Source organism: Buceros rhinoceros, unplaced genomic scaffold, assembly GCF_000710305.1.
Source record: "Buceros rhinoceros silvestris isolate BGI_N320 unplaced genomic scaffold, ASM71030v1 scaffold3231, whole genome shotgun sequence".
NCBI lineage: Eukaryota > Metazoa > Chordata > Aves > Bucerotiformes > Bucerotidae > Buceros > Buceros rhinoceros.
In genome coordinates, this window is record NW_010395773.1 from 38,150 (window position 1) to 64,310 (window position 26,161).

Here is a 26,161-nt window from a genome sequence, read left to right on the forward strand (position 1 = left end):
GATAACAGCTTAAAAAAACACCCCGACCAACCTGAAAAGGAGACCTTCCATCTCCCCAGTAAAAATGGTATTTTAAATGTGTTTTCCACTGCACCAGAGAAGGAAGCAAACTAGAACTTTTTGATTTTACCATAATACTTATTTTTCCAATGGCAACATACGTGGAACATCAAATGAGTTTGAACTCAAACTTCTGGGGATTCCCATAAGACTCGTACTTAAGTGGGAAATTACTTACCTGTGAACACCATATTTAAGTATCAGTTTGTGCTATGTTATTTCCAAATATAAAAGAACCACGAAATCTCTCTTTTCAAAGGAAAATGTTTCACTTTCACCTAAAACTCTACAGTCCATCTCAGGACATGTTTCTCCCACAGGAAGTATTTTTGGGGAAAAAATCAGCTCTTCATTGAACTTAAAGAAGATTCTCAGATTTTTTTTAATCCTTAAGTGTACTGATTATTTACAAAGCCACGAACAACTTCACCTTCTGATGAAAAATAGTTCTCAATGACTATTAGACCTTGTGTTAAGCAAGGAAGAAAACTGAAGTCTTTGCTATGAGAATTCTCAAACTGAGAACAGTAAACACTTGTCATAGACACTTACTCCAACCTTTACACACGCAGAAAAGCAAAGCAGAATAGGACCATTTTGGAGAAGAGAAGACAAAGTCAGCTATAAAGAGAAGTTTAAATATAGAAGTGGTGTATAAATATTTAGACTTGACTTCCCCTAACATATAATAATAGTAATAGACTGATTTTGAACTACATTATTCCATCAATTCATCCTACTCTTTGAGGGCTAGAATAGCTAGTTACGCTACAAATTTATCAGGTGTTATGATTCTATTTAGAGGAAGGGATTTAAGTGATGGAAGTTTACAGAGCAAGATTTTAATATAACATTTAAAATATTTCATGCTCCAACATTCTAAATAGAAAGGCAAAGAAAAAACATATTGAATATATGGCAGAAAATATGCATCTGCCAGCACACACCAGAAAGCTGGGTTTGCTTTTTACTAAAAGACATTGTTTTACCCAATTTTAAGCAGCCAAGGGAACATATTCCTCAGCTTTTTTTAAAGGAAATTTTAAGATTACTCTCTAAGATCTTGGGGACCTGGTAGAAGCACCTAGTCCAGTCCTGTTACAGTTAACTTTCAGTTTCTCAAGTCAGGCTCATATTTAAACAGCCACATTACGTCCCCTTAAAAAGTTTATTTTGGTGAGCAAAAATGGTCCACAGACAATTTCTGTGAATGGCCAGTTAAAGATAACGTTCCATCTTTAAAGACAATAGAAGGCAAGGACTGCAAGTATCTCGCCTATCTACACCGGAAAATTACACTGAAGTGATACAACCGCTTCTTTACGTGGCTGTAGTTAGATCTGGAAGAGCTCCACCTACCCATGTATCTTTATGAGAACAAAATCAATTTATACGCAATATGACAAATAAGAAAATACTTAATTTTAAAAGATATGTAGCTAACCCATACTTTCAATTGTTCAACACAAGCAGAACTTGATGGATTGTGTAGTGTATCAATATAATGTCTTGCAGAACTAGAAATATCAGATGCTTTCACTAAGATAACAACTACAATTACTAATCCAAACTGCTTGGGATTGAAGAAATGTTAAATTTAGTCTGTGAAACTTTTTAAAAGATAGAAATATTTGGGGAAGTTGTCTTTTCCTCCCATACAGCTGTACTTCGGATGCTTACAGCTGTGAGTCTTTGAAGCTAAGACACTTAACAGCCCCATCATGTTGTTCTTTTCAAAAGAAAGAAAAAATCCTTTCCTTTAAAGCATTTTATAATACTGACAAAACAGTCATTCTGCAATGCACACATGCACTTTCAACAGTAAAAATCAAAATGTCTTCCCTTGAAAAGTGCTTTGTTTTCAACAAAGCGCCTTTATCTGTAAGTAGCAAAACTAAGTAAGTGGTTTTACACCATGAAGTGAGTATCAGTAACTTGGAAAGTTCTGGCACTGTACTTTGAAAACAGATGTTGATTACATTTGCATGCTTAATCTAATCAACTGCTTTTTGCAGAGGTATGCAGCGCGTATGTGCCTTCATTGTATTCTCCAGTGAAGCAATCCAGGGCTAGCCTAAGGTCTGAAGAGCAACTACCAAGACATTTCAGCTTTAGAGCCATTAACTCAACAAAACTTGGCGCAGGGGAAATAATCCACATTACTACTTAAGCACCTTAAAAAAACAAGAAGTTTTAGTCAACTGGTAGAGACAGTTTTCTTCTAGTTGTAGTAAGAATAAATGGGAATCACTCATTGAAGTAGCACTCCGTACTACTCATCACCTTGTCTCTACGAGTCACGACATAGAACATAAAGTTTAAAAGGGATTAAGGAAAATCCACAATCTGTGTATGCATATGGGTACTTTCATCACACATTTCCACACACATATTATGGTGTATATACAGACACTCTTGGTACATTACATACTCCCCACTTGCGTCTGAGTGTGTCATTCAGCTGTAAAAACTCAGTCTCTTCTTTGGCTGCTCTGGCAAATGAGTTTGCCCTGATTTATCCCCCCAATGCCAGGAACATAATTTCTATTAGCTTCTACCACCTCATTCTCCCCTCCTTGCTCATGCTGCCACTATTTTTACTTAATCCTTGCACCAGCTCATGTTTTATTAAGTTTTTTCATACTGATGGAGCCTACACACTCTCCTCCCACTTGCTATGCTTTTCATTTCCAGCCATCTTTCACCCATCTTTTTTTTTTTGCAGATTCTTATTGATCCCTTATCTCCTGGTCTGATATACAATCACATTTCAGCACATTTCCCAGTTTCTCTTTTGACTCTGTGTCTTCCCACAAAAGCAGCGTGTGATGAGCAGGACTAGCTTTTGCATGAGAGTGTAAGGCCAAGCATTTATGGAAAAGAGAAAAAAAAATACCACCATATTTTAGGGGAAACATTTGCAAGCTATCTCCCCACCTCCCAGTGCCTGGTTGTACGTACCAATGCGTGATCTTTAGTACTGGAACTGCAGTGTTACTCATACACTAAAACTTGATGCAAATTTTCTCAGTACTAAACCCAGAATATCAATCAGTGCTAAATTTACTCTAACAGGAAATATTTTGAGTATGCAGAACTGAGATAAAGCAAAAGAAAATACCAAATGCTTTGCAAAGTCTGTGCTTACCCAGTTGCACAAAAGCTATTAGTACAACAACTACAGGATATGAAAAAAACGGTCTGTTTAATCCACAGGCAAAAGAAAAATGGGAGTCAAGAAATCTGCAAGGAAAGTTTCTAAAGTGACATGGATTATTTTCACCAGGGAACTGAGGTCTTTGTTTTTTGTAGACTTCTACCATTTATTCTGAAATAGAGTACTTCTGTCTGGTATGTCAGAAGAAAGATTCCTTAAAAAGATAATAAATAAAATGCCTAAGTCTGGGCATTTATCTGTTAAAGATTTTACCAGAGAACATAAGTTACTGATATAGCTTGCATAAGACTAACTCCAGATGATTTTATTTCTGTTGGGAACCTTCAATATGACAAATACTGGTGAGTAGATACCAGGAAGCTGCCATCATCAGTGCATTCTGCATCCTTCTCAACAATTACTGCACTTGTGCTGAGAAATCAAGAGTAGTATAATCTTAGCACCAGTATTTGAATGCTTCCATCATTATTATCAGTGTAATCCACTTAAAAGTGTTTTTCTTTCTTGGATAGTTTTTCACCTTTGTTGGACGAGCAGGGCTTGAGGACAAAGCCCACTACCGCACCAGTGGGTCTCGCTGTAGGTGAATCCTGACCGCTGTGCAGAGAACCTTGCCATGTTACATTTACTTCTACATGTAGTCACAACAGATTAAAGTTCTCACCACTGAAGTATCTACACTAACTAAAAGAGAAGAGTTTCACCTTGTTCAGTATTTATCTATCCCTTACAGTTACCAAACACACAAAAGGAAGCAGAAATTCTAATGATGTAATCAGAAATCTTCTTGAAGTATCATGTATTTCAGTAGCACTAAGAGCTGTCTGCCCTATGAAACACTAGGGTTTCTCAATAGTCCTCCAAGCTTAACAAATCAGATCTATTACAAACAATAGCCTTTTTAGTGTAAAAGTTACCCTTGGATTCAGCCTAAGAGATTATGTAACTTTCAGCTTCAGGACAACTTTCAGGAAGAAAAGGAGGTTTCAAAATTGAACCTGAAATAATGTCAATCTTGCACAATGCCTCTTCATTCTAGTCCCGTGAAAAGCGCTGACAGAAGTGTCCAGTATAACTTCTTTATAGCATGTTGTTGTGGCTCATCTCTCATGATGTCTTTTACTCATTCTTTAAGAACTCGATATATTCTCGGTTATTAAGTTTTCAGGATTTTTAAAACACTAGATTCTAGATGAGAATCGGAACTCTAAGACTTAGTATAAATACTCATACTCTTAACACTACTCAGAACTGAACTGCAATATAAACCAAATGCTTTTAGGCATATCAGATGAAACCAGCTTCAATAGAAGTCTTAAATACCCTCTAATTCTCCTGGCATTGTTTTAAGAAAGCAAAGATATCATGGGGCTACCTCCTAATAACCACCTTTTAATCACAGAATCCAAGGACCTCCAGCACAGCTGATCAAAATAGAATTTTTGTCCAACCAGAACAGTTCACAAACAGGAACCTAAGTCAACATAGCAGAAATGTTCTCAACTCTCAGATTTTTACACTTAACAAAGAGAACTGGATATTTTAAGAACATCTACTTCTAAAAAAGTTCCCTAAACAGAGAAAACCAAGACTTAAAAGTCATATTCAGGAACAAAACTGAGTTGCTACACAACACCTGAACATTTTTTAGCAGTCTCAATCAAGAAGAAACTGGATTATTCGCATCTAATATAGGTTATACCTACCACCCTAAGAAGCAGCAATGACTGAGGTTATCTGTGTAGTCAGGAAAGTGTGTATGTATTCACTCTTCAAGTCCCTGGTGTCACTTAACTCTGGAAACTGTCAAGAAAGAAGCTAGAAGATGTATTTTGCCTGACAACTTCCATTAATGAAGCCAGAAATTGTATACAATATTTCAATTTCTTTATCTCACAAAGGCAACAGAGAGATTTTCTAACATGATGAAAAAGGGAATGAGACTGTGTAAATAGCCCTCTATACACGCACCTCCAAAGAAGCTGCATCAAGGCTAGCACAACACATACAGCAGAACAAAACGGCTCCTGCATTACTGTGCCAAGTGATCTGAACCGTTTGTGAAGAAAAACAACCCTCACGGCTTCACTATGAACATCCCAGTGAGCAAGATGCCTAACATTTCTTGTGTCTAAAACAGTTTGATGCACAGCCATTTAAGAGCACAACTGTACCTCGAGAGACTTAACTGCAACTTATCCCTCTCCCCCACCACAAACTGTGCTTTACCAATGAAGATTCACCAAGATCAGAGACCTACAGCATAAGCTGGCATACTAAAACCCACCACCGAAGAAGAGATCTGACTGACTCAATACCAGCATTTCAAAACAGCTCATCTTTAGGTTAAAAAATTCAAGCACTTTCCTTCTCTAGTTTCCTTCTCTAGAAGGTGCACTCTAACTGGTGCCAGTATCAGCCAAGTGTCCTCTTGGGTTTTTGTTCTGAGGAAAACATCCTTCTAATATTCATTCACGTAGTGATCCATCGGTAGCCTAAGAGATGTATCAGATACATATGAAATCCTAGCAGTACAAAGAAGCAAGCCCCCCCCCCCACCGAAGAGTTTAAAAAACAAGAAACACAGCATCAACACACATACATTTCTTGAATTTGCTGGGCTCTCTCTCCCTGCTGAGACATGGAAGGCAAAAGAAAAAACTGCACATAAAAGGAAGATGGAAACAGCAAGATCGGGATTTTTTTTTTTTTTTTAAATTACCCAATGTAGACTTCAATTACATTCCAGGAAAAGGTAAGGGTTTTGAGAAGCTACCTGCTTCAAAGGCTGAGAGCTAGCTAAGTATGTTTAAAAGTGAAGGATCAAACTGAAGATGTAGCTCTAGTTAGTTTTGACTCTCAGGTTCCTTTAAACTACCAAACACCTCTTCTCTAAATTTGCTATTTGACTGAGGAATCAGGTCTGGAAAACTTTGAAGAGATCCTTCACTTACAGACAGAAAGTATACAAACCATACAATAGATTTAAACAACTAAAGATAATTCATGGTATTTTATTTGCTAATGAAGATCCAGAAACAGAGAAGAAAAGAAGGGAGGAAGAAAAAAATTTTTTAAATCTCTGGTTACTTCAGAGTGACTAGCAGTGGAAACACTTTTCAGACCTTGTCAACAGATGAATACTAAGTTTACTGTGATTGCTGTGGCTTCTGCATGCAGGCACACAAATATATGTTATATTGTAGGTGTTGAGTTTTTGCCCTAGTGTTATGCCTGAACAGGAAATTCCAGGCAAAAGACTTCCCTTAGAGTAAATCATGTACTAGTAAGATATTATATATTATTATAAACTGCAAATTTTAAATCCAGACAGAATGTGAGTCATGATTGCTTTTACCTGTTCAAGTTAGGATACGAAAAATCTTCTGCCATATCTACTATGTTAGCTGGAAGATCATTTACATATTAGAAATAATAGATTAGCAGAAATAATAGATACAGCAGATAATAAAGTATTTTACAGATAAATTTTTCTATCAAATCTGGGTTACTATCCATCAGAGAGCAGAGTATCATCATCCTCCCCAAAAGACCTCTTTAAGCCAGGCAATCTTTGAAATCCTGAAAACATATAGTTCATAAAGGTGAGCTGTATAAACCTTACAGTGCTGCCAAGCACACAACTCTACTGGATTTTGTGTGTGTGACTAAGCAGAAGGAGAAGGACAGACCTGGGAACTGGCAACACTGAAATGAGTTTGTAGCCTCCCAACTCAGAATTTCATGCTGGAAATTCATGCTTTTCATTAAGGAATCGTGTTTACTAATGTTCTGCCTAAAAATGTTCTCAGGGATACAACAGCACAAACTCAGTGCTTAGAGATTCACAGTTACCAATCAATTAATCAATAATAACTTCTCAATAGAAATAATGGGACATCAAGCTTTTACTGCATGAATTTTTTCACTAGATGTAATTAGCATTATCAAAAGCCATCAGCCACATTCTTACAGAAATCGGGACTGTTTATATGAGTCTTGGCATTAACTTCACCACAACTGTTTAGACGTGGTAAGTGTTTTATTATAAATGCCATTATTGGAAACGCCTTTCAGGGTAACAGATTAGTGACACAAAACCAACATATTGCTATACTACAGACTGTTCTCCATGTCTTGTTGTTTTAACAAAAACATTATCTTAACATGTTTGATTCCTACCAGATGGTAAGGTCCATACCTATAAGCAAAAACTACTGGTGCAGAATTAGGAGTACAGCACCTTTATTTCAAGAGAAAAGACAATAATCGGGCTGAAGGGAAGCAAACGGTAAAGGACTAGGACAATGCTGTTTCCTCCACCTTCAAGTTCTTCCAAGATAATTCCCTTGAAGATGAATTAAAGATGGTTTCCCAAGAAATAGAAGATTTTAATCCTATTTCTTTCTTTATGATATTAAAAAGGAGCCTGATAAGTTTGCACATATTTCTAACAAAACATCCAAACTCCACCTACTACTGCCTGGAAAGCCATGACGGTAGAAACAGCAGCGAGGCAACATGGATTATAGAAAAGATGGGCAGCAAAAGACCTCTGAGAAGAAAAAAAGATCGGGAACCTGTAGCATTATGTATCAAGATCAAAACACTGTGTCCTGTTTATTTTCATTCTGACAGATTAAAAGGAAGCTGGACGCAGTTAGTGTTTCTCATGCAGCCCACATACTCACAACTTTAACTACTGAAAAAGAAAGGTTGTGTAGCCTACTGTGGACAGCTGAAAGAACTCCAGCAAAACCTTAAGAAATCCTATGTAATTCACCACTTCCAATTTGTTTTCCCAATCCTCTTTGGGAAGTAAGACTAGCAGTGTTCCTTCAGAGCAGTTTTAAGTAAAGTGAACCATTTAAGCAGATCATAAATTACATTAGTTCATTCGAGTACGAAAACAAGCTGTGGAATTTTATCCTTCCTCTATTAGCAAAGATTACCCCAGTACCTTTAATGCTCTTTACAGAACTGCTTTACAAGGATTCCTTAGCACTGAAGACCTCAAGTCTGTGTTTTTAAAATCTGTTCCTTAATTAGTTACTGAAAAAGTCAGGAGTAATAATGATATATTGGTATTGTATCCCTGTGAGTGATGATCTTTTTATGAACACATCTGACGCTACAGTTAGCTTCATTTTATTTTTATAATTCAGTGTGGTAACCTGAAGAGTATCTTAACACACTAAGTGAAGCTTTGATCTAAACTACGCTGTAGTATCCCTTGAACTTCACAGCATCAGCATTAACCAGAATAGCTGAAACATGGTTTGTGAAAGGAGGAAATAACAACCAACCCACCACATTCCTTCGCATAGTATTTGATCTAAACACGTTTTGTACATAACGAAATAGATTAATGTAGTGCCACCAGAATTTTAATTAAGCAGAATGCATGTGGAGAAGCAAAAAGCTGAAGATCAGTTTCCTAAAGACATGAGCTCTAAACTTTAAATAACAAAAGGAGCACTTGTGTTTTCCAGCAAGAAAGCTACTGAGTGTTACCCAAACAATTCTGTCAAACATGTCTTCTGATCATATTTATCAATAATGCTATGGACCAAAGCCACATCAAACTCACATGTTGTGAGGAAACATCCTCCCAACCCCAGTGCTCAAGGATTTGGGTATTATTATTTGCTGTGGGGGATCTTTTTGTTAGTGGCATTTGGTTTTTCTAGGAGGTTTTTTTTTTTACCTGACAGCAGAAATGAGGAATAATCTGCCCTATCCAATTTTATCCAGAGATGTAAAGTTCTCCAAGTATTTCCAACTTGCATAAAAGATGAATTAGATTGTGTATTATGGGTACATTATAAGTAGAAGCAAAGATATTCTTTATAGAGCTATTCCGCAAACTAAAAATTGAATAGTGATATGTATAAACTGTGAGAAATTAAAGTATCATTCTGTTGTGACTATTTGAGATAGTTGCAATGTTCAAGTACACAAGGTAACAGAAGAAAACAATGCAAGTTCTTTTCTCTGTAGCCTGCTTTATGCAGAATGTTAAAAGAACGTAGAATGAGAGGGATTTTTGTAATCCTGACGAGTCTGCATGGAAACAGTCCCTATTTTCCTCCACATTGTTTAAATAAGTACTTAGTACAAACCTGGAGGAGGGTATAGAATGAGTTCAGTGTAGAATGAAAAGCATCAAGCAAAACCGTCCCAAATCCAGAGTAACAGGTGTACATGATATAGCCTAGAAATTTGCTTGCCAGCTCCTGCAAAGAAAACTTCTACCATAATGTCTATGCACAGATTCTGTTGGAGTATCACTGCAAGAACACTGGAGCCCAATGTCTTTTCAAAGTAGTGGTGTTTAGAAGTTAATGCATTAGTAAAACGAGAGAGCTTAAGAGTCAAGAGAAACAGGGAGAGCTCTGATTCATAAAACAGATAATGCAGGTCCAAGTTGGAAGCATGATTTTTGAAAAGAAAAATCCTTAGTTTAAGAAAGCACTGAGCAAACTCGCAGACTTCAAATTCCATGTTTTTATTGCACACCTTCCCTGCAGTTTACCTGCATGCCTACAACCCCCAATCTCTCAGCAGTCTTTAATATATTCTCCTATGAAATTATGCACCTTTGATGTCTTTTGCAAGAAAGGAATAGTTTTCAGAAGCTATTGTTATTGCTCAATAAGATTACAACAAGTGAAGGAGAAAGCTCAAAAGGGCCAGTGGAAAGGCGCCAGAAGTTAGTGTACAAAGATGTTGTCCAGAAAACCACTGAACCAAAGCAAGGATTATTTGCATGTGCTATGCATTATGCAATTAAAATTTACTTGTTTTCTCTATATAAATGGTCTCCTCTTAAGGACTCAGAAAAATTAACTATCTTGCCTTTGAAGAAATCAGAATGTAAGACACTCCTATGAAAAGAATGAAATCCTCTGCACAAAGATACATGTTCTGAAGTAAAAGTGGTTACAAAGATTAAGCTTTGAAGAGAGAGAAATGTATTCCTGGATCCAGAAACAGCTGTTTCTACCATGTTATCAGAAGAAAAAAACGTCCTTATATCCACCTCCATTGTTTAGAGCTTAAGTGGAGAGTAAACAGAGTAACGCCACTGTGAACTGCAGCCCACCTGAGTATAAGGCACCTATAGCAACAGCCAAACAAAAACTTGTTTGGAGGATTTAAGGCAAGGATGTAATACAAAAATGTAGACAAGCTGATACTTCTGTATTGTGAACACCTAGTTAAAAAAAGGTTTTTTCCCCCTCTTGAAATACCCCAATCAGTACTTTTGGTACACATACCTCGAAGAATTCTCTCCTCATGGCAACGTAGAAAGTCCCAGATTCTAACAGTGCCGTCGTCAGAGCATGTAGCAAATTTATTATCCGTGGGTGAGAAACTGTTACATGAAGACACACAGCAGGGGAAAGAAGTCAGCATTTAACAGATTATCTATGCTTCTCAGACAGGGCAAAATTATACTGTAATGTGTTATACACGGAAGGATGCATTTGAATATAGGGACTTTTAAGTGAATACAGTGCCTGTCAAACGACACTTCATCACAAGACATGAATTTACCAAAGGATTACTATTGCATTGCAGTCCCCTGTCAAATGAGGAAAAATCCGGAATTTGTTCTTAGCACCTTCCTACCCACAAGTGCACAGGGTAGCGCCTTCTCTGTAGGATAAGAAGCAACATCAATATGATTTGGTAACTGTCACTTTAGATTTTCATGTTTGGCAATACCACAAGAAAGTAACACTGTGTAGAAGCACAGGAGAACAGTTCTTAGGAAAAAACTCCTCTTCAGCCACAGGTGCTTTGCAGTGGAGAAATAAGGGAAAGCTGGTCACAGGAAAATGCTAGTTGGATTAACTGTTGAAAAAATTTTATACAAGTGTACCACTTATTGTAAAAGTAATTTGGAAAAACATCCCTCTTATTATACACCCTCAACACCATGAAAAGACACAGAAGCAGCTTCCAAACTGAGCGGTCAGTATCGCTTGATGAAAGTCACTGGAAAAGCAAGGAGTTATTTAGCCATGTGATTAGGGCCAGAAAACCTCCAGCAATGCTCAGGCACTCACTTCATTTCTGGTGCACTTAAGGACCACGGGGGAGCCCTCATGAAATCCTAGATTTTTATGATCAGGAAAGGGCTTAAAATAGTAGAGAAATTCAGTGTACGGCCATGATAGTCAGACAGTAACTGAATCCAATGTAAGCACTTCTCCCAACCAAAGTCTAGCAGAAAATGCTGCACCCTATCAAAGAAAAATGGTGACTTTAGTGGAAAGTGGTTTTGTGGCAGTGAACCTTTATCGCCAAGGGCCAGCAGCTGAACCTGAAGAAACACTGCTTTAGCTTCATTTGGAATCTGCAGCTTCTCTTCAAGCTTACTTTAAAAACATTTCTGTATCTTACTAAAGATTATGTGCAGGTTTGATTTAGAAACATCCTTCATTTACATCTTACTGATAGTATCACTTTAGATTCCATTTTTTTATATATAAATAGACATTGGCACAACTGAGGCATCAACACTGAACCAAGAGAATATCCTACAGTCTTCTTTTCAATGGCTTGCTTACAGTTTCAAGCTTGAAGAACGCATTCAGTATTAACATTAGACTTCTGTATGTGGCAGTCTGCGTGGGTATTTAGTATTACTGGAAGTCTTGGCTTCACCAAGCCAAGCAGTTCTTCACTTTATTTAGTGTTTTATTATTTTGTGAGAACTATGCAGGTGTTTTATTTCTGAAGGCTTTATATTTTATTCAGTTAGATTATTAAAGACTGAATTCTTTATTTGGAATGAAATTGTTGTCTTACACAGTGCGTATAAAAAGGAATAACTGATACACATCGTCACCATATAAAAATGAAAAGAATACCAGTGCAAAATGCAGCAGACAAATACATCTCTAACATATTGCAGAGGCGGATACTGGGACAATACTAATTCAGAAAGGTGCCAGCAAAACGGTGAGAATGTGGAAACCAAAGAAATTGTGTTTATGTGGTGCAGGAAGTTTCCCAGAATCTGACAGAACCCATGCATTTCTGCACTCAGAATACACTTAGAGAACAGTCTAATCATGGCAATAGGTACTACAGAAAATGGTATATTGTGTATAAACCTGGCCTCTCTAATCGCCTCCTTATGTGCCTGGAACATCTTGACGTTGTTCATGTTGGACTGCCAGTATTTCACATATCCCCCGTGGTCTGCTGTCAGCATCCACATATCATTGTGTGACCAAGTCATAGCCCTTACTGGGCTGTCGTGAGCCTGCAAATTCAGAAACAAGATTTCTAGCAAACATGTTCAAATACCATCTGTCCCACACAAACACATAAGTTAGTAAAGTTCCTACTTAACAGCTGCAACAAAGACATGGAAACAATGATGATCTAGTTAGATTCTAGACGTTATTCTGGACCATAAAAAAGTTCCCTTACTTTGTACACAATGGTCTTCTAAATAAGAGTATTTGCATTTTGTTTCCAAAAGGTTTCTTTATTATTACAAATACTCATAGTATGTTCTTGACAACAGCATAGCATATGGAGATGGAGACAGTCTCACATGGGGCCAGAGATGAACAAAAAAAAAAAAAAAGACCTCTACAGTTCCCACAGATCCATGATGAGCAAGGTGAAGATGTATTCATAAAACATGCTCTGAAACCTCGAGGAAATACACACAAATCTCAACAGACGAATTTACCTGCAATATTGTTTCAAAGTTGAACGTCAGTCCATTCCATAAAGTGAACTCTCCACTAGATGCACCAGTGACCAAGCGTCTCCCCTCAGGAGTCCACTGCAAAAGAAAAACGTAACTAAACTCTGCAAATACAGCATTAAAATATTTCTTCACAATCCTCCAAATAAATAATAAGCTTCTTCCAGGGAATCTGCAGAACTGGCATTTACTAAGTGACTTTCTAGAGGATGTAAGGTGGACAAGAACGCAGGAACTGTGCCAGAGAGCTTGTGACTTTTGTAATAACAAGAAAAAGCCTACTGTAAAAGCAATGAAAAAAAAACCTAGTTGTAGAGAAAAAACAGCTTCTTGGCACCTATACATTTCTGGAACACAATACCCATACTAATCAACAACTCTTCTGTGATGTCAGCGGTATTAAAAGATCCAAGAATCAAACAAGAGATCCAACCGCCTTTTTTCCCCCCTCCTGTGAGTCAAGACACATTTGCACACCACGCCTCCACTCCCAAAAACTTAAAGTGTGGGAAGTACACCTCAGACAGAGTAAGGATTATTTTGTATTCAGACTGTAACATTTAATTTCCTAGAGCTCTCTGCAGAAAGACTAGACACTGAAGTAGTCCATATATTCTACACGCTAATTTTATTTGGAAATGTTGTAACTGTTATCTTGTTTCTTTATGCAGTTAAAAATACCACACTAATTTAAATTAGGACAATATAACTAAATCCAGCACTATACTCACCCTGACAACAAACACTGGGCATTTTACTTTATTAGTAGATGTCCGAACAAATTTTGTTGTTACAGCATTCATAGGGTTGTTCAGCATTCCTATAGGAGGGACCAACTATGAGAGAAGAAACAGAAGATATAATAATGACACTTTCAACCAAAAAATGCAAGAAAAGCATATATTCTGAACTCATATTTCTGGAAAAGCATGTTTTTCATTTGCAAGGATGTTATCAGAAGTCAGTAGAAAGATTCAAAAGGCTGCATGATTTCCCATCTCAAACATCCAGAACCAGCATCTTTCAGAGCAGCACTGCAAGCTCAGTGCACTATGAGAGGTCTTATGTGCAAAAATTAAAAACATATCCAGTTCCAGGTTCCCTTTGTGGACATGGACTTCAACAGAACAAGACAACATAGATGGAAGATCCCCTTTGTATCTCTAAGGTCACTTGTGGACAATCTAATAACCTCAACTGACAGACAGAATCCTTCTGGTTTTCTGGACAAATTTTTATCCACAGAACATCATCAGCGAACAGAAAGATTTCACTTACATCATTATAATATCCTGCATCAGGCTGGATAGCTCGCATATCTCGCTGGTCTCTCTGCCATATTCTATTCTGGAAAGAAGAAAACAACTCCTAGTTCATACCATCAATATACTATTAAACAACAGAAAATAAGGAACTTATTGACAGCCTGTTCAGGAAATTCCAAAAGAACTCCAAAGATTTTAGGATAAACTCAGTTAAAAGACTTTGGTCTCAGGAAACCTGTAGAATTTGTACAGCATAAGCAAGAGATTCAAGAATGCCTCAAGTCTCAATTTCCTTAAACTGAAGCACTTCATTTAAAACTGCAGCCTAACAGCACAAAAGGAGCAGACCTGTGAATAATTTACATTATTGTAACATAGATGATTGGTACTTCGATGCCCAGGCTAATAGGTACTCTACAAGAAGCATCTTCGATCATTTCAAAGGCTTTATGTTCAGGATAAGCATTTATACCATTAGGAGATAGCTGATGAACGCTAAACAAAACGTCAAGCAGTGATGGGAGCTAGAAAAGAAGCTTCTGCAGCTGAAGCATAAAGGTGACAATGCATTCAAATGACTGAAACTTAGAAGACCAAGCAATAACAGGGCTTTGATTAGTTAAGCTTTGCAAAATGTCAAAACACAACCTTTTCAAAGAGCATTTTACGTGAATGAAGAATTAAATTATTTCAGCTTCATGCTGTAGGCTTCACCAATTTGGATCTGTGTACATATCAGAAACATAAGCTGAAATTCTAAGTAAAACATTTCCAGCACACACTACTACAGTTTGCTAGAATTTAAGCCAAGAGCAAATTACAGATAAACAGTTTTTCTTATTTTTTATAGAACCACATCAAATTAAATCAGTAATACTAAGGCCAGAATTTAAATGGAATTCTGGTATATCCTAATTGTGTGTCAGCATCCAAAACATAGGGATGTGATTGATTGTTTTGTTTTAATAAACAGAAGTCTGAGTGTGCTTATTTCTGCCACAGTAAAAAAGGTCCTGAACTACTGAAGTTTTTTTGTAGAATTAGTCCACCACTATCAGACTCTTTTTTGGGTCATTCCTAAAATATAAGAATATGTTTTAAATGTTCAGCTATTAAACAGGTCTTAGAATTTGAACTTCTCATTAAAAAAACCTTGCAGTTGTTAACACTTAGAAGCTATAATCATGCACTGGCTGCAGTACATTGATTTAATCTCATCATGTTTTTGCAATGTTGCTGCAAAGATTCCAACAATTTCTGTATTTACAGATTCGATTCTATTTCTTCTGAGCTAATATCCAATACTTGTAATAACTTTAACTAAGTAAATCTTAATCACAAAGTTAAATTTCTTAAACTAATACCACCCCATCAGGAAAGCTAAATAAACATTTGTATAGTAACACTTCTTCAACAAGACTTCATTTAAGCTGTTATGTATCCAATAACAGAAAGGGATTTTCAAAGACCACAGTGAAAAGTTGCAGTGCTTTATGGTGCCTTGGTTTTACAGGGGAAGGGGTAGTGGTTTACTTATCATTTTGGGAAATTTCTATTTCAAAACAAAAGTAAGAACAACATCATTATTTATAATTAGTTCTTATGATCAATGAAAAGTCAGAACATCACATCACACAAGACACTAAATTGCACTCCAAGTTGGCATTCCAAGACGGCATGTAGGAATTCATGTTTTCTCAAACTACAAAGTCAGCTGTGTTTATGTGCAGTTTTATTACTAAGGACCAAGCCCCTTCGTATTCATAGTACACCAAATTTACAAGCATTTGTCACTTGAAAAACGCAGCAGCAGATCTCCCACTAATCCAGATTGCTCTACAGACATTGAAAAGCCAATCACGAATTTAAGGAAGGAAAACAGTTTTTCTAAACAAATCCAGAAAATTAACTAACCTCCAAATATTTAATTACAGAGGGATTGTAGTCTATGGTCTTTCGGTTCACAGCTTTTCTCATCCGCTTTCCATCAAAAGTAAGCTGTTGCATTGCTTGTTGCTGTGCAAAATCAGGTCTTTTGTAAAACAACTGCCGAGGCGCCTGGTGCTGGAACCTCGGCATATGGAAAAATCGGGGCGGGGAGCCAATTTCTGTGGCCATGGCTATCTTGTTTCTGAAAGAATGCAAAAAGTGAAATACTAGGTTACTACACAATAACGACAAACACCCTGCATTAGTATCTCCAGTAAAGTTTACAAGAATGAGTAACAGCATAAGTCACTGTTTATTAAGAAGAAATACTTGCACATTCCTCTGAAAAAATTATTATTCTTCCCCTGTGCCATGCACGTAACACTGACATTAAACTGGTTAATCACTTTATCAAATTTTGTTTTGAAACAGATCACCAAAAAGTTTGCATCACCATCCCTAATCTAGAACCGTGCAGGAAAATAATTTCCTCAGTAAAAATAAGTATATGCAAGGAACAGTAAGATCTTTCGGCACAAGCTGGTATTTCAGATTCAATATATACCAGGTAACACCTGGTTACAAGTTAATTTAACTATTAACAAGGAAAGAAGTTTTAAAGGGCTGCTTCAAAACCTTATTCTAGGACCTGAAAATAAAATTACATTCCCTTTACAAAAATTATAGTAAATACACCACAAATCACATTCTACCTGTAGGTATACTTTCAATTCCATTATCACATAATAAATAGACTACATGTTTATCAAAGTTTGATAAATGTAATGGAACATCACTTTCCCTCCCCAGCAAGACCGCTGAGAACGTTAAGAAAATGGAGGGACAGAGAAAACTGTCAATATTCAGATTTTTTCTGACAGAGGGAATTAGTTTAAAACCTAATTTTTTCAGTCTAAAACCTAATTTTTTCAGTCTGTAAAATCCTCAAATGATGAGATCATAGCGACCTCTTCACAGCTGAAAACTACAATATACGTTGTCTTTAAGGTATACATTAACTTCAGAATAAGCAGTGACACACTCTGAACCAGTGAAAGCTCAAACTTAATTTTTAGCTTGTATCCTCTATCCCCCCACCCCAAACTCATTCTCTGAAAAAAAATTAGACCAAATTAAACTGGCACTATCATCAAGGGGCTGCAAAGAGCCTTCATGCAAAGGAAGGTTTCTCAGCTTAAAGTGTTTATACAAAGTGCATTTAGTAAAAGGAATGAAAATAAAACTGGTAGATTTTTTTTTAAGTTGAAATAATCTGTTTGTAAACTCATGAGTGTACTTTATTTTGTTAAAATACTCACGCCTTCAGTTTGAAAGAGTTGGAAAGTTGTTTCAACTGCCAGTCTTAAAATTTCATCTCACGTTATTTGATCTAAATAATTGAAAAATGTTTCCATTTTTTAAAGAGCAGAATAAAGCTAGAGGTGCTAACCTAAGAGTTTAGAAGTAGTGCGTAGTTTGATTCATTTTAAGAGGTTCTTTATAACTGCAAGGAGCAGGTTGCCTTTTAAATATCAGACAGTTGCGGGCACAGGGCAGGGATTAACCCTCACAGGCTTTGCAAACTTAGGAGTCACCCACTCCTTCTCATCCAATGCTAACCGGGTGTGCTGGGCCAGCTATAAAACACCTGGCTGGTAGCTACGCAAACCTAACAAACGAAGAGAAAAGCTAAACTAAAGCCAGGACAACTAAACAAACAAGTCCAAACTAAGACAGCATGTTTCCTTAAATGAGGTAAGGAAATTTAAGACCTTTGGCACAAGTAGCATCTTCTGTTAGATCAGCTCATATAACAAAGAATGAGCAGCTTTCAAATAAACAAACCTTCATCTTGTGGCTGAAAGGCTCATTTGGCTTAAAGCTGCCTGATACCCAGTGGTCTAATAAGACACCATGTCTATCTCCAAAATATGCCACACACACCACCACTGTAACACCACAATTACTACATTAAGCTCATCTGAAACAAGGCAAAAGCTTCGAAACGCTGTCAAGTACCCCTAGCAGTATCTCAGGTTCTCTTACAACTTGTGAGAAGGCCGCTAACTGTTGTATGGAAAGTTTCAGGTGTTAAATCACAAATGTAAAGTTAAAAGGATAGTAGTGCTTTTACATTAAAAAAAGAGAAAGCGGCTTCTTCAAATGAGCAAAGCAAGCTGGCAAATCCAAACATGCAAATCCATTAATAAAGATTTATTAAAATAGTTTTAAAGCTTATACATTACTCAGGGAAAAAAAAAAAATAGGATAAAATTGCTAGTACTAAAAGCCTAAAGATCTACACTCCTGCACCAACCAGTGCTTTAAACCAGAGGGAAAAAGATTCCATTTCCAAAGCAAACATCTGTACTATCTTATAGGCAGTGAAAAAAGAAGTTTCAAGAACCATGACCAAGAATGCAGATAAGAGATACATGCTGCAGCTTCTAAAAAACCATTTTGATCAGATATATATCTGCAAGAAAACATTACATAAAAATGCTTTTAAAGAAACACTCCAAAGCAACAAATTAATAATATAGTCTCATCTTTCAGAAAACTAAGTATTCCAAATACTTTACGACAGTAGTTGAAAAATTGTATTAGCTATGATATGGATCAACTTTGATCAGACATATCTAAAACTATTACAAGCAATGTCTAGCTTTGATTAACATAGCCATTCACTTAACAGCAAAAACTCCTGTTTAAAAGATGACCAAAGGCATAACCATGTTAACTACTCCTCCTCTTGCCTACAGACCCTTTCAAGTTCATGATTATGACAAGATCGTGCGTGACATCACAACTATAACAACGTGCCATGGGAGATGACACATCATTAGGAAAATAAAAGAGTTTCTCTTCTGTTCATGTTCTCAGCCCTGTGTAGAGATGTGTATATACATACCGAATGAAGTTTCCAAACAGGCTTTAGAAACAAAGGAGTTTTTTGGTACAGTTTTGGTTATCAGATGAAACCGAAGCATTTATTTCCAAAGATCTCTACTCCAGTCAGACCAATATACACATTTATCATTTAAGTTGCTGGTGTCCTACTTTGTCTCTAAGGGCTCTCCTTCAGGTCTTATGCCTCAGCTAAGGAAGTGTCTGAATTCAGTGCATCTATAGCTAAAGCTCCTGTTGTACTGGGAGTGAGTAGAAATGTGCAAACAAATATTAGAGGACAATGTGTAATCCAGAGTAGTAAAATCCAATTTGCTATTTTAAGCAAAGCACCAGTCTTTGGTTTTATTTTAGAGTCCATCAACAAGGATTTAAATAGAAGACTCCATTTTTTCTTTAACACACAGAATTAGAACGGCAGGATTTTTCCAACATCAAGCTTAGGTCAGCTCTTATTTTATCTGGATAGTAATTAATTGATACCAATTGCTATTCTCTTCTAGTTCATTATACTTTCGTGACAATTTGAAGCATGAATTGAATGTTTGCATGCCATCCTTTCATACATCTTTATTGTTTGCAACAAAAACATGACTTTTCAGAGATGTCACTGTCAGTTTCTCCCCTTCTGTCCCCAAGAAAAACCCCCTCAAAGCTGACCAGCTTTCACACATTTGGGAAGTAGACATATCTGGAAATATACAGAAATATACAGATGAATTCCCTGAACAAAGATAGGGCCATCCAGAAACACTGGAATATAAGTGAGTGGTCCTATTTTTCAGCTAAGATGACAGAAGAATGCCTTAAAACCACAATCAGATCGGGGAATAAATCAAATACACATCTGACATGAGACTGAAAGCAGAATTAGGACCAGATGGGGAAAAAACCCAAAGACTAATTAGAAGAAACACCCTAAGAGCGGAAGTAACTATACAAGCAAAAACATAAACAGCAAGGTCAGTCAGGAAAGAAACAGTGAACGAGAAACCAAACAGACACAGGTTAAAAAAGAGAGAAATTATAAAGAATTTAGTTGAGAGAGAATTGAGCAGAAGATACTGCACAACCTAACTGAAGGAGCTTTAGATAGTACCCAAAATGTCCATCACTGTTCATTCTCTGTCAACAAATATGCCTTCCACAACAATCCTTTTATTCATTCCCAAGAGTGCTATTAGAATGGCAGGTTTACTTGACTTACACTGTTGAGGAATCGGAGGGACATGGCTATAAAACAGGTAAAAATGAAAAAACCTGAGGATGACCTTATAGCCAGGGCAGCACAGTGCCATGAGATACATGGATTTGTTGAGTTTGCTTGCTTTGTAAAACAAGAGAAAAGTCACATACAATATCAGACCATTACAGAAAATGTTCACCACTTAGTTCACATAATAAGACTACAAAGATAACACTAGCACTTAATTTATCATCATTACTTTATCATGTTATTTGACTATGGCTGTTTGTTTAAAATCAAAATTAATCTTGCAGTAAGTTTTGAAAAGTGACAAATTTGGACTTTGCTGCCCAAAATCATGCAAACAAAAGCAATTCATTAAATCAAAATAAAACAAATTGGGCAATAACAAAATAAAAACACCAAAGCATCCTTCTGCACTGGTTTAATCAGGTAAAGCTTCAAGAAAAAGAGTCACGGTTTTACTAAAACCATAATTTCTTACAGATAGGTCAAGATGGAAAAGATTTGATTTATGTATAATCTTGACAAAATTTACATGGTTTACTAGAAAAGTAAAGATTATTCAAAGAAGTGAAATAACTAGTAACTAAAATGTGCATGCCTATTTATTAATTATTTTTCACTGAAGTGAAAGCAGCTTGGATGCAGTACAGTGAGTAATAACCTCAAAGATTAAAAAGAAATCTTCTAGTGGTAGAACAGAAAACTATTCTCCCGGGGAGCACAAACAGCTACTTCGCAAACCCTATGCTGCCCACTGCAACAGAACATGCTGCAGCTTAAACAACATTCCCCTAAGCTAAGGGGAATGGACAAGAGACAAGGCTAAAACAGCAAAGAAACACTCAGGAAGTGTTTAGCACTTGTTTATCTGTACACTACTTCTTTACATGCATATTAGACACTTAAAGTACTTGTAGGCTTCAAACCAAGACCTTTTACAGTGTAACAGAAACAGTGAAAATTCATAGCAACTATTAGCATTGCAACAGCACACAGGAGTCCAAAATACGGTACAGGATATTCAGTGAAAAAAATACCATTAGATAAGGACCACCTCAGATTTGAGGCAGAAGAGTGAGGCAAGAACACCACAATGCAAAGTTAGCATGACAAGTTTATTGTTCAATCAAGTTTATTGTACATCAGTAGCAAACACCATCCCTCTTTGATTAGACAAGTACCTTTACAAGTTATAGATACTACCTCATTTCCTTTTAGTAACATTTCCCCAAATTCAAAATTCCTCTTGTAAGCAATAATCTCTGAAAAAAACTTCAGAAATCTGTAAGCACATCTGAATAAAATAAATCTGCTCAGAAATAAAAACCACAATCACTCCAAATACAATTCAAGTTTATCCCTCTCCCTCTCATCAACACTGAGTTCCAAAAAATTCCCCTTTCTTTTGTCCTTTGGAAGAATGTGCATCTCTGCTCTGGAGACCAGCAAGTAGATCCTTCCATCGCTTTTCCCCCCTTCCTGAAATGTTCACGCTGTTTTCAGAAAAGCTCCTTCTGGGTCTCATCTTCCAGTCTTTTTCCTTACCTGGCAATCATACCTCTTCCCAGTGTGAAACAATTACGTGGAAAGATATATTCCAGACATAAAAGTTCTAATTTTGCCATCTTCAGCAATATTTTTTTCATATTTTAGAAAGGAAAAAACCCATCAAACATGCATGTACAAACATCATTTCTCTATTACACAGGAACAGTTACGTGCTGGTTAATGGTTACAGGCTGAAGAGTGACAGACTGCAAGACTCCCAGGCATTTCTTGAAACCATAAAATCATCAGGTAGGGGAGTACCCTACCTGAAAAAGGTAAGAAAAAGGATTCTTCATTTTTGCAAACCATGTAATCTGATGTAAACAGTCTTTCAAATATTTTAAACAGAGGTATTCTGAATATAAATCCTCTTTTAAATGAGGAAATGAACCTGAGCAAAAGATTAGCTTTGAATCGGTGTTTCTGCATCTCCCTCACTTCATTCACTGAAGCAGATATAAGCTTTCAATTTAGAAGTATTTCACATTACTAAAATCACTAGGACTAGCAGCAGCAAGCTTCCACCACATTTTTCTAAAGATACCCTTGAAATCTGCTGAAATTAATTTGTATGTCTGACAACGAATTAAACTCTCGCAGCTGAGGGGACTTTGCTCCTGCTCTGTGCAGATGAGAAAAGATTATCATGTTTCCTTCACAGTACATTAGATAATTCCACTCTGAAAACACAGAATTCTGAAAAAGAACAAATTATGCTGATTTGCAGATCTAGTGAGGAATCTATTTGACCAATTTAATGAATTGCTTTACATTTCAATTTCCTATTGTATTGGTAAAACACTTCAGATTTACAAAACAAGACCACCTGAAGTCTGAAAATAGTACATCTGTGTAAGGCACCCAAGAACCTCAAAGAATTTCCTGAGTACTTTTTTATTAACAGTCCTTTTTTGGAATACAGATTTTAGATGGATAAAGCAGCTTCATCGAAAGTGCTTCATCTAAACAAATCTAGTCAAGAATGCTATCTATCTTTATTGATGTACAGTTCTAGAACTAGATGATCTCTTACCCACTACTTATGAAAGACAATGGCTGTATTAAGCAGGAATATAAAACTTAGTTAAAAAACCCACCACATTCTCATCTTTTAAGATGTAACCCATCTTGACCTTGAACAGTATTAACAAAAATGTCACTTTTTTAAAAACAGCACATAACCCAACGACAAACTAAGTTTGTATCAGACAATGAGATGCAACAATGCAGTGCAAATTTGCCCACCTTAGCCCTGTGGTGATGAAATCATGTATTTTTGTCAAAAGCAGACCAATAAACCCCTCCTATAACAGCAGAAAAACAAATTGCTTAAGATTCTTGTCCTTTGAGTATTTAAAAAGCTTCATTCCCACTTTTAAATTACTTAAGGCACAGCAATAGCATGTAGTTCTCTGCATTTTTCTCATTTTTTTCTAGAAGACATGATGTGAGTATATTAAGTCTAAACCTAAGCAAGATAAGACCAATCTTACAATCCAAGAGCAAATTCCTTAATTACCCACAGGTGATGGAGGTCCTTAACACATCAAGTCACAAAATGCAATACAAAAATACTGCACTATATGATATAAGACCGCTATTAAGCAATATTACTGCTCTCTGCAGCAAGCAGATTTCCCCAGGGCTTCACTGATGTATTCCCAATATACACTGGCTCTGTTTTCTATTGTGCTCTATTTGTGAACAAAACTTTCTTAGAAATAGGTTTTAAATTGGGGGGGGGGGTGGGGGTGTGTGTGTGGAATTTGGCAGGTCTCCCCATTCCAGTCATTCTATTCCAATAGAAAATGTAAAAAATAATCTCCTACATTTGCATCAAAACCACAGATTTATAAACTAATCATTGTCTAAGCCAAAATAAACTACTACGCCCAAAAGGTTCAATGACCTCTTATTTGGAGATGCTTCCAAGATTTGTGTCATACACAGCCCAGAATCAACTACACTGGCACAATCTAGGAACTAAAAAATGCAGAAGTATTTTTTTTTTCCTCCTTTAAGTTCAGTTCTCTACCTTCTTCAGGCCCTGTTCCACCATGAAGTTCAAACCATTGGAATTTTAACACAACCTAAAGACGTTAGAACATGTAATATTTCTAACATATCTGTCAAGCAATCTTTCACTGTACAGTGAGAAAGACCTGGCAAAATGTGATTATTTTGGTGCAGTTTTTGATTCAGAGGGTTTATTCTCTGCAGAAAGAGAAGCAATGCTGATATTTAATTGACAAAAACCAGACACCTTGGAAATTTCATAGAAACATACGCCCAAGAACCTCTGGGCATATGAGAAAGACATGGGCATAGAGAAAGCACACAAAGGAAGACATCTAAAAGCCCAAGGGGTTCTGGGCTATAGGAGAAAAAAACTTCAACCAACTACCTGAAAGTCTCAGGTTATAAAGCCTGGAAGACAATCTTAGACAGCTGAGTCTGCTTAGCTGCACATCACTTACGTGTACATTTAACATTTTGCTTAGCACCACATACCTAATCAAATCTCTAACACTCCTCATTTTACCCTCAAATTAAACCTGTGACTCATTCCACAGTAGACATATTTACAGAAGACAGGTCTTCATGTACACCATAAAAAAATCAAAATACTTTAGTTCAGAGGACTCAAGAGGCAGGTCCTGCTTTACCACTTTGGCCAGAGCACAGAAAATAGCTCTCTCAACAGAAGAGCCTAGAATTATTCCCTTTCTGCACCTCACAAAAGCAACTTGTACAGCAAGTTTCTTGAAGCGTACTTCAAAACAAACATGTAAGCCACCAATTACATGAAGAGGATGTTTGGCAGACTGCACCTAAACCTCAGTTAGGTTAGCCTGCTGCTGCACATTCAGTATTTCTGACCTGATATTTGTGCTTTAAGTGGAAGTTTACTCACAATATTTTAACTCATTTTTTAATCATAAACCAGTATTATTCCTCCCTCTGAACTATCAGTATAGTCCTTTATCTTGACTCCTGCTAAGTGTTTGTCAAGACCTACATTTAGAGTATAACCCAGACTGTCTTTTACTTCTGTGAGTCACTGTAACAATAGCAATTCTTACCTGGCTGAAATACACCCAGCTTGGTTTTCATGCTGAAGTGATTACTGATGCTTCCTTACCTTGGAGCCACCATTTAGTCGGGAAACAGAACTTTAGGACTAACTTTCAAATCACCTAACAGCGTAACAAATACTAAGGAAAAAAAACCAGAACAAAAAACAAAAGAAAAGGAGCCTAAAAGCAAAAGAAGTCTCTAATATTTGCTAATCCTAAATATCAAGTTAATCTTCAGCTGGTGATCTAACACTAATAATCTTGGTGAAAAAAACCCACAGCTTGATCTGCTCCTCCTAGTTTTATTCAATATGTAGTTCACCTTATCAGGAGAACATACTGTTGGTTCATATTGAACTGAACATCCACTGGAACTCTCAGGTCCACTTCACTGAGACTGCTATTCAACCTGTCACTTCACAGCTTGTACAAATCCATGAGGCTATGCCCACACACAGAGAACTCCGCACATCTCCTTTCTACCTCCTCAATGTTTCTGCTCACCCATTCCTTAAGCATATCTAGGACCCTCTTAACTCAAGCACTACTGCTTAGTGACATAGCCCCCAGATCACCACACTATCACCATCTTTCTTCCTCAGCTCACATACGCTTGAACTGGAACTTTACTGGATTCCAGAGACAAATTATTATTTAGGCATCATACAGAAGAAGTACAGACATTTTGTTTTCATTTGTCTAACTTGGCTCCTGGCAGGAGAAAACTCCTTAGAAGACGACTCAAGCCCTCATTTGTACGAAACACATGAACTGTAGAGAAGCAGGGTGGGGCAAGAAGAATAAGGAGAAAGAGTGGCAAGAAACCCTAAAAAAAGTCCTCAGAGAACTTCATACTCGGTGGAAGGGAAAAGGACTAGAAGGACTATAGCAGTCAGCAAGATAAAACTTCAGTAGAGAAACACAACAACCAACACCTTTGTTTCAAAAACACTCTGATTTTTTTTTTCCCCCCCTCTCTCCTAGTGTTACTCTCACAGTCTGACAAAGCAATGCTGTTTACCATACCAGTTTCTGGGCCAAATAAAGGTAGAAGAACAGACTCCTAGGTTTCCATAACTAAGAAACTGAAGACTGAAAGGGGAAGCAGTAGGAAGGGAAATCCTGCTATCGTGTATGATCATGTGAAAAGATGTGCCTTTATATGGTAAGCAAGAAGCGTAAGTAGGTAAAAAATACAACTACAAGCAATGTTTTTTCAGCAATCATTAACCATATGTCAAAGACTCT

At 36.8% G+C, this 26,161-nt stretch overlaps 1 protein-coding gene across 4 annotated transcripts in view; it reads right to left on the bottom strand.

Annotated features, from left to right (window-relative positions):
* WDR33 (WD repeat domain 33) overlaps positions 1-16,357 on the bottom strand; it is a 51,103-nt gene extending 34,746 nt beyond the window's left edge. For all 4 annotated transcript variants that reach the window (XM_010145646.1, XM_010145645.1, XM_010145644.1 and 1 more), the window contains exons 1-6: positions 16,154-16,357; positions 14,253-14,321; positions 13,706-13,810; positions 12,957-13,052; positions 12,367-12,518; positions 10,519-10,616 (exon numbers count right to left, since the gene is read on the bottom strand). In XM_010145646.1, coding sequence (XP_010143948.1) covers positions 10,519-10,616; positions 12,367-12,518; positions 12,957-13,052; positions 13,706-13,810; positions 14,253-14,321; positions 16,154-16,357 — 724 coding nt within the window. The remainder of the gene's footprint in view (positions 1-10,518; positions 10,617-12,366; positions 12,519-12,956; positions 13,053-13,705; positions 13,811-14,252; positions 14,322-16,153) is intronic.
* Positions 16,358-26,161: the final 9,804 nt, after the last annotated feature.